Source organism: Trachurus trachurus (assembly GCF_905171665.1).
Source record: "Trachurus trachurus genome assembly, chromosome: 5".
NCBI lineage: Eukaryota > Metazoa > Chordata > Actinopteri > Carangiformes > Carangidae > Trachurus > Trachurus trachurus.
The window spans coordinates 13,250,388-13,260,109 of record NC_139896.1 but is presented as its reverse complement, the minus strand read 5'-3'; the positions used below and the strand labels follow the sequence as shown (position 1 = coordinate 13,260,109).

The 9,722-nt window shown below is 40.7% G+C and overlaps 1 protein-coding gene across 1 annotated transcript; it reads left to right on the top strand.

The window, feature by feature from the left end:
• The first annotated feature begins 5,191 nt into the window (after positions 1-5,191).
• On the top strand, positions 5,192-9,493 carry setmar (SET domain and mariner transposase fusion gene). The gene is made up of 2 exons (XM_083971556.1): positions 5,192-5,352; positions 8,243-9,493. The coding sequence occupies exons 1-2, from the start codon at positions 5,245-5,247 to the stop codon at positions 9,038-9,040; spliced, it is 906 nt and encodes a 301-aa protein (XP_083827682.1). The 5' UTR covers positions 5,192-5,244; the 3' UTR covers positions 9,041-9,493.
• Positions 9,494-9,722: the final 229 nt, after the last annotated feature.

Sequence of the window (9,722 nt, the reverse complement as noted above, 5' to 3'; positions counted from 1 at the left end):
TCTTCACAGCCGTTAGAGTGTGATTTTATAAAAACGCCAGTCATGTGGTGTCTCTTCAAAACTGGAGCTAATTACAGTACAAAAAGCAAACATATCTAGAGCAAATGAAAATGCAGAGTATCATCTCAATATGCGTGATGTGGGACAGAAGATGAAAATGCTGTGCAGTCCTGCACAAGGCGGGACATCTGGTCACCCATACAATGGGCAAAATGCAGACAGCAATATGACTATCAAATTTACAATTTAAGTATAACTCTGCTGTTGGTAGTTTAGATGCCAAGATTTTTAGTAGCTGGAAAACAAAATGTTTTCAAAAATAATAGGAAGAAATACAGATCTGTTTACAGTCTAGACTTGTCTCTTGATACATTTCTATCAAACTTCATTCATTCTTCAAATTCAGACTGAAGAGCTAAATATGTTGCCTGCCTAAGGAGGCCGATGAACCCCTCTGACTCCTCACTTAATTGCTTTGCAAAATCTTGTCATGTGATGTGAATCATACTGCTGCTGCAGTTGCCTGGCAGCAGAGGAAGGCACCCAGTAGTCTCTTGGGATGACTGCTGCAGGGTTCACATCACAGGCTGAAGTCATCCTGCTGTGAGAAGTTCTTCACCTAAAAGTTTGCATGCAGTTAAATTTTTTGCTTGTTTGTTATGTGCTTCGGTCTCTTTCTTGCTTTCTCTTAATTGTTTTTCACCTTGGTTTTACACAACCCTCACTTTTTGTGGTCCACTCTATGCATGTCTGCTTCTTCTTTCACTGCCTTTGATGGCCTTTGATGAACTCGGTGGAGCAGTTGGGGGGAAAAAAGCCTCTTTGAAATCTCAGGGGTCAACTCATCATAATCAAGCCTACTCAAGCTGACAAAGGCAGATGAGGGAGAGCTTTGAAATGTCCTTTGTTCTCCACTGTCAGACTAGACAAGAGTGAATCCAGTAGGCCGCTGCCTCACAAGCTGGGAGAAGCATCGGAGCCAATTTGAGGCCAAGTCAATCAGCACTGTAACAGAGGGAGTGCTGGACTGTTGTTGATAATCTCCCCAGAGAATGTACTCTATCGTGTCTTTGGTTCATTAACTCTCCAACCAATTGTAGACCAGCCTCAAAGTTCAGCTCCTCTGTGTTGGTGTAGGTGCTAGTTCTCATTTAAGCCAAAGGATCCCTGACAACAGCACCCATTAAAGGACCCCAACAACCTGCCTCATCCAGAGCAAACAATCTGAGCCACAATGTCAGGTCACATTATGTACTCAATGAAAGGAGCTCTACAAGGCCCTTTCATGGAGTACAAGTGAACATTATGTTGACTAATTCAATTACGGAACAGACCTAAATTAACCGAATATCCTCAAATATTATAATTAAGCAACACCCAAAGGTCCTTAAATATAAAATCCTTATAAAATAATTGACAGTTCTGACATTATATAGCCTATTGTCTATACGTTTTTGATTTAATCTTTACAGGCAATCCTCTTGGAAATTGGAATCCCTTTCAGTCATGTTAGCGAGATAGAACAAGTGATGGCAACACTGGTTTGCCAGGTGGTCAGTTCACCATCTATCAGTCAACAACTGATAGATGAAGATTTTGCACAGACATTCATGTCCCCAAAGGATGGATCCTTCCAATATGGATGATCCCCTGACTTTTCCTCTTGTAGGCTACCACCAGCAGGTCAGAGTATATAGCCATCCAAAGAAATATCTCAGCATCTACAACAGTGACAGGCAAATGATGTAATGCAGTTATCACTGTTTCCAGCTTTTATACTACTGACTTCTCATTTAGTGCCACCATGGTTGGCATTTGTTGCATCTTTTATTTGAATAATACAGTTATTGAATGGATGACAATGAATTTCACTCATCTCATCTTCAGGATATACCATAATCCTTTGTCATTATTCTCTAACTTTTTATCATCAGATCAAAAGGTGAAGCCAGTACTTTGGTTTGTTGCATTTCTTTTGTCTGTTTGTGTGTTTTATGAATAGAGGAACATGGTTTACATCGTAGTATTTACTAATCGACTATTTATCACTTGGTATGTTGAAAAAGTCTATGCATTTTGGTCATCACACAGGATGCCATTTCCCGACTGAATTTTGGACAGACATATATAAAAGGGAACTAGAAAATTCCTGATAACAAATTGTGCTTTGAGACCTGTCATAGATTTTAAAAAGCCATTTCATCTGAGAAGCACTGATTGTGAAGCTCAACAAAGCAGTTGAGTCATGAAACACAGTCTCTTTCAAGCATTATTAACCTCTGTGTTGTTGTCATATCAGTATATCTGCCAATCAGTTCATTGTCATGTACTTACTTGCAACACTTCATCTTGTGACTGAGTATGCAATCTGAAATGTAGATACATGACTACCGACTGACAGTGCTAATTTTGTCCAAGGACAAAGATGAAGGTTGATTCTCAAAGGAAAATCCATGGTCACTTGTGTGCAGCGTGGAAATGCCAACTGACAATGTGACCTCCTCCCATCTGCCTCAGATAGCCACCAGAAAATACACCGCTGCATATCAATTACAGATGAAAAGAAATGTAGCAGCAGCACCAGAGAAAGTTAGGTATGGAGGCTACACAACTTACTGTGCCCACTTAAAAAAAAGAAAGACATACACCAATGTTATTTATTCTCCAAACTAGAAACTATTCAGTCAGTGTCAACCATTTAAAGGGGAACTATGCAAGTCCGGTCGTTTTTCCGCTGTTCTGCTAACCCTCCTCCTGGCCATGTGCATTTGTTTTCAACAAAGCTGGTGAACGCAACCAGTAGAGCACTGGATAATGTTATTTAGCATACATGTGTTCAAACGTGTTTATTTGTGTACTCTAATAATCCGTCATAAACAATGATGCAGCAAAGAGAGCTGGGACACCGGGGCGGAGGTGCTGATCTTACAAGGTTCCTTTTCGGCCAAGAGACACTACGTGGAAGGAAGAGAGCCTTCACTCTCCCTGTAACAAGTTACTAGTCATTTATTTAAAGCAGAAGTAAGCGATCCTGTCGTTTTGGCTAACTCCTTGTCAGCCGATGGAGTTAGCAGTCCCCGCCCTAGTCATGGATCTATTGGTCCTCGTCCCTACGTCACCACATTCACGCGCATCCCTTGGCTGCACACACAGCCCTTCATGCCGTTCTCTCTCCTCATTGGATAAAGGTTGTAGGATACAAGGATATAGGCGGCACGGTGGTGCAGTGGTTAGCACTGTTGCCTCACAGCAAGAGGGTTCTGGGTTCGAACCCACCGGCCGGCTGGGGCCCTTCTGTGTGGAGTTTGCTTGACTTATATTAACACAAACATTCCGCTTACTTCTGCTTTAACCATTACAATTAAGCCAAAGCTGTTTAATTCAGGTAGCCTACAAATGTAGCATACAGTAGATAAGCCAAAAAGCATGCATACAGTAGTTACTCTTTAAAGGGTATACCTGTGCAAATTTTTACCTTAATTAAACAGCTGCAGAATAAGTGTGATGGTTAAATGACATGTTATGGGGAGAATGGAGTCTCTCTGCCTCCCCCCTTCTCTTGGCCGAAAACCAACCTTGCAAGATCAGCACCTCGGACCCGGTGTCCCAGATCTTGTCTTGCAAGAAACATGGACGGCACCACGACACAAACAACCCCGTAATCCGTCATCTCTTGTTTATTACAGATAAGACTACACAAATAAACGCTTCACATATATATATAATCATAAAACTTATATGATAACATTGACCACCGCTCCACAGATTGACTGAAAGCAAACGCACAGGAGGCAGTAGCAAAACAGCAAAAAAGTGACCAGACTTGTTTACCTAGGTACACTGGTCCAGAATCACATACAAGATGGGACTGACACTAGCTGGCATTTCAATGAACTCAGATCAATTGTGTCTCTAAATTTAAGAGCGAAAATGCCTCAAATCATGACCCCTCTCTCAGGCTTCGACCAATACCTGGCCTTGTTTGTCTTGGTGGTCAAAAATTAATAGGAACCCACAATCATTCTCACATGGCCATGTTTTCAGTCTTGTTCAGTCATGTGGGTTTGTGGGCATCATCACCTTTTTCCAGGCCAGCCCAAATTTCCATTTCGGTTATTGCAGTTATTCCTCAAAGTCTCCTCTGTTTTTGACATTTGTCTTACTCTCTGTGCAGGAGATCTATGGTGAATGCAAGAGAGCAATACCACTACTTCTCTGATCCTGGTTTGCCACCTGCAGGCAATATTATATTACTGCAGTGCAGATGTATGAATCTACATCAGTGGGTACTACTGGGGACAGCAGGGCATTTTTTCAAACTTTTTTCTTCACTTTAATTTCTAGGGCTCAGAATGTCACAGTCATGTGCCCAAATGGATGATATTCAGATTTTGACTGCCCACTAGTGTTTTAAATGACAAAGTGGAAATAATAATTTGTGATAAGTTAGCCTCATCACACATTGCATTATCAAATGACAAAAATAATGATTTTTCAATAAGAGAGCATGCACCCTGCCTTCTGAGAGGGAGCAATAACTCTCTATTTGCCAGTTTCTTAAAGCCTATAATAAATGTGGTCCTTTTAGTAATGGTCTCAAAGCACTATGTCTTAATTGCCTTCAGGATCAATTGAGTCATTTTTACTTATTATTTTATTAATACTTTTACTAATAATTTTAATTAAACTAAGTAGTATTAGCCTACTGACTATAATACTGAAAATTATGTAGAGCTATAATCAATAATTGCCAAATATGATTTAGGGTGAGCAAGTGTTTCTTCTTATTTCTTTATTTTATTTTTTTATTCTGCCTGTCTAGGTTAATGCTTTATGTATTATGATTATTATGGCAGATGTGTGTCTGTCACTGTGCGGTCCTTGTGTGATAAAATGGAAGGAAGTATCACTGTGAGACACGTCTTGTTTGGTTTCTTACAAATAACGCTCTCCAGTTTCACGCTCACAGTAGTTTACATTCAACAATTATCCCATGCTGTGCTGTATTGTCTTAATGAGCTGCTGCCCACTTTGTCTCGAGCATGGCCGGCCAGATGGTCAACCACCACAAAGATTTAATCACAGCAGTGTCCTGACCTGAACTCACCACTGGAGGGCGCTTGTCTCTGGATGCACTACCGGAAGTTGCCGCTTCCAGAGTTGCCTGCCTTGTGTTTGTGTTTACATCCCGGGCGGCTCGTCTGCCGCCTTTGCCTTTGCTCCTCCTGATACAAAACTTCAGATATGAGTGTGGTCGACGGCGGTGCGGACTCTGTGGATTTGAGTAACGGCCTTGAAAATGTTCCTGTTTTAATCGAAAGTTCAGCAGTGTCGAAATTTCCTGTGTTTCAGGTAACGTTACGTTAACAGCAACTAACCTGTCTGCAGCTGTCTTATGGTAAAAGTCAACAATTCAGAGAAATGTCATTAGGTTAAATTATTCGGCACGACAACCAGGGGAGTGGCTGGAAAAAGACAAATAAATAGCCTATGATTCCGTGATCAAAGTAGTTAGAGTAAACTAAAATTGCAATGACACATAGTTTATTATTTTGAATATCTATATCAAAATGAATTCCTCAATAGATTGCCTTTGTTAGCTCCTATCCAAGATAGCCTAATTCCTTCAGCTGCGTCTATTTTTTGTGAGACATTATTTCTGATACCCTGCAAAGTGCTTTTGCCTGAAACCAGCTTTAGTTACATTAGTGAAGCATGGCATACAACTTCATGGTTAGACTGCTGTGTTTGTAGCCTACATCAGATGCACATGCTTCCTTGGAAGCCATGGGAATCTACTATGATTATGCCATTGTTGATAGCCTACCCTTTTCTATATCTTTGTATGTGGAAAAATTGCCAATGGTGTCTACTGTGGAAAATAACACAATTACAGGAAAACTGGAGTGGAGTAAATTAACTAATTCCATGAATAAATATACCATGAGGACAGACCACCTACTGGGAAATATTGAGCTACCCAATTCTATTGTGGAATCACTTCTTACCTCCAGTAAACCACTTAGTAAAACTCAGTTTAGGTACTGTATATAATGTCAAACCAGGGTGGAATGATTATGTGGGCTGGCAGAGCTTCACGGGGCAGTCAGGAAATAATTCAAAGCTTAGGTAGAATCAGGAAGAGGCAGACAGGGGCCTCTCTTTGAAGAGAAGAAACGTGCTCATGCAAATTTCAAATAATAATAATTTCAAATAAGTCTATGAGATCTGTCTCACTGGCTAAGAAGTTGCAACAGTGTTAATGATTTGTCACAGCTATTGAAAGTCTCACTTTGACTTTGACGTCAAATATGATGCAAGAGCAACATTATGATTGTGAGAAGTAAAGGTGATTAGTTTTCCCTGAATTCTTTTAATCTGTTCTGCTCTTGAAGAATGTAATGAGGTGAAATATCTTGGCCATCATATTGTGAACGATCTGACAGATGATAAAGATATTAGCTAACAGACAGTGTCAGAAGCTTTACTTGCAGGCCAATATGCTGGCACGGACGTTTAGCATGTGCACTATTAATGTATGGTAGCTTTATCTAGCATACTGTACTCCTCTGTATAGTGCCCACTTGTGGTGTGTTCATAGTAAAAGAAACATGCAGAGACTAAATGTGACCTACAATGATAGCATGATGCTTTTAAAGCTTCCCCGATGGTGCAGTGCCAGCGAGATGTTGGTAAATGTTGGGGTGCTGAACTGCTGTTCTACTGTAATACACAATCTCATACAAGTTTATGTGCAGGCTGTCGGCCTCAGGAAATGACATCATTTTGTTCTTGTGCGACTTTTCACAGGTGATACTTGTTATTAATTAGACTGGTTTGAGGTGGCATCCCTGTTCATTAAGAGCCATATAAAATGTGACATTTCTGTTTGATAGCTACGTACAAGTATGTGAAGGTTTGAGCAACTGCTAAAATGTGTTTTCTCTCTGTGGACAAGAGCCAGAAGGAACAGTAGCAGAAACATCTGTATTATTCACACCTGCTCTTTTATTACTAACAGGCCAGGCAGTCTTGTCTACTATACAAAAGACTCTTTGCTTTGTTACTGTGTTAGATAGAGTATAACCCAACACTTCAGGCTGATACAAATGCACGTCAATTAACAACCAGCTAAGCTTTGAAAAGTCTTCCACTTCCAGTAGCTACATGATATTCACCAATTCCGTATAGTAGTAGGCTAGTAGTACACAGTGAACATACATAACACAATTTACCGTATGTGCTGGATTATGTTCTAGGAAAATATATCAGAGCATGTGTTGACCCGACAGAATTCTTACTTTAATTTCTTACGAAGACCCCCCTCAAGGTTGTGAAAATTAGCCATTATTTTATATTATTTGTAATAGTGCTGATGTTAATTCTGATATGAGAAATGGTCTAATGGTAAAATAACAAACACGTTTCAGAGTGAATATTAAGTATTGGCCTTTCCTTTCCAAATGTCAGAGTCTAGCACACTATGCAAAACACCTTTTACTCTAACAACTTTCCACCTTACCTGTTTTCTGCACCAATCACCAGCACAAAGTCCTCATAGCTGTATTTCTAACTTGTAGAACTACCTGGCAAAAAAATCAGATTTTGATTTTATAGTGCAATAAAATAGTGATATGCAATAGGATGATCATAAAAAATCTAATTAATGAACCTTTTTTAATTGCCCATTTTGAAAGTGTAATCTCAGAAAACATCTCTCTGCGCCAAAAACCCAGTGGGGATTATGTAATAAGTTGTTCAACCAGCAGATGGCAGCAAATCATTACCTGCGACAGGCACATTACCTGCACCGCACTACAGGGAATCAAAAAATAACTGCCTCTCTGGAGCCAAAGGACTTGTCCTACTTTCCACCCTCTTGGTGATGATGTTCAGGAGGATATTCTTGACTCTATACACAGATTGTACACATTCATAAGGATATGTACATTTTAAAGCATTAATTGTGGAAGATGGTCAAACCTTTGTGGCTGTTAAAATCAGGTCAGTTATACTGTAGGACTGTTTGAAGTAGGTGGTAGTTGCAAATTCTTTGGACCTGTGTCACATATGTCTTGTTTTGTTTGTCCAAAAGTCCAAAACCCAGAGATAATTACTGTACTGTCACATAATACAAAGACGAACAGAAACATTTTTCCTGAAAAGAATGTATTGCTTTTTTTTTTTAATCACACAATAACTTTAGCACAGATTGAGTGTTTTGGTCTGATTTTTTTTTCAGTATTCCCCAGATAACATTGAGGGACCAGGATGCACTGTTGACCCCAGTGAAGTCACCCTTCCTGGATGCTCCTGCCTCTCCAGCTCCTGCTGCACTGAGAGCTGCTCCTGCCTGCAGACTCACGGGCAGGTGTATGACAGCACCGGTACGCTACTGAACCGCAGCCGGACCGACTCTGGTTACTGCTCACCTGTGTTTGAGTGCAATATCCTGTGCGCCTGCAGTGACACGTGCTCTAACCGTGTTGTCCAGAGAGGGGTGAGACTCAGGCTGGAGGTTTACAACACCAGGAACAGGGGCTGGGGAGTACGGACATTAGAGCCAATCCCACGTGGGACATTTGTATGCGAGTATGCAGGAGAGGTGATCGGTTTTGAGGAGGCCAGAAGCAGACAGCTTGCCCAGGGGTCTGAGGATAATAATTACATCATAGCTGTAAGGGAGCATGCAGGTTCAGGCTCCATTATCGAGACGTTTGTGGACCCCGCTGTGGTGGGAAACGTAGGCCGCTTTCTCAACCATTCCTGCCTGCCTAACCTCTTCATGCTGCCTGTTCGTGTGCACTCCGTGGTTCCTAGACTGGCACTGTTTGCTGGATTAGACATCAATGCACACGAGGAGCTGACGTTTGACTACTCAGGAGGATACAGTAACCAGCCTCCTGTGGAGCTGCTGTCCACACAAAGTGACGCTGCCACACAGGCCAGTGGGACAGATGGACTTCAGAGGAAAGCATGTCACTGTGGAGCCACCAAGTGCACACAGTTCCTTCCACTTGATGTATCTATTCTGAGCTGAAATAACCAAAACATAAATTCCATATCACATTATTTATCTTTTTTTCCCTCTGAGTGTATTTTTTAAATTATGTCTGTTTAGTTTTGTGTTGCTCTGTTTTCAGTTTTCACAAACTCACTGCTAACTCAACCACTCATTAAAACAAGACAATGTAACACGTTGGTGGCTCGATACAAACAATTATCTGGATGAGTCACATCTGTGTTGTCAGTGTTTCCTGTTTAGACCTCCCGGTGTCTCCTGATCAACTATATTGTCTTAATTAATGCTGTGTCCCATTCAGTGTAAGATGATGCAATGAAAACAAGAGAAAAAAGTTTCATTTTTGTTGATATTTCTGTCTATTTTTTGACACGTATAAGCAGTGTCAACTATCAGGGGAAGGCTTGTTCTGTGTTGGACGTGCCCCACTGGATTTACTGTCTTGCACTTGACATCTCCTGGCACATATAAGTCCTATTTCTCACACAACACTTGAATCTTGAACAGGTAGGAGAATCTTGGAAGGAAAGATGTTAAATAGGTTTCTTTTCATAGCTACATAGGCTGTAAAATTGATCTTTACATCCTTACAGATGCCAAGGCTTTGTTCAAGAGAGGATAATCTTGTCATTCTGAAAGACAAAATAAAGTAAAAACTGTAATGTGTCTCCATCTACTTGACTTTTCTGTGTTCATACAA

What these genes read in the sequence shown, in the direction of transcription:
- setmar (XM_083971556.1), top strand. Translation starts at nt 5,245, where the DNA reads ATGAGTGTGGTCGACGGCGGTGCGGACTCTGTGGATTTGAGTAACGGC. An exon ending in CGAAATTTCCTGTGTTTCAG is followed by an intron (nt 5,353 to 8,242) that starts GTAACGTTACGT and finishes TTTTTTTTTCAG; the next exon opens with TATTCCCCAGATAACATTGA.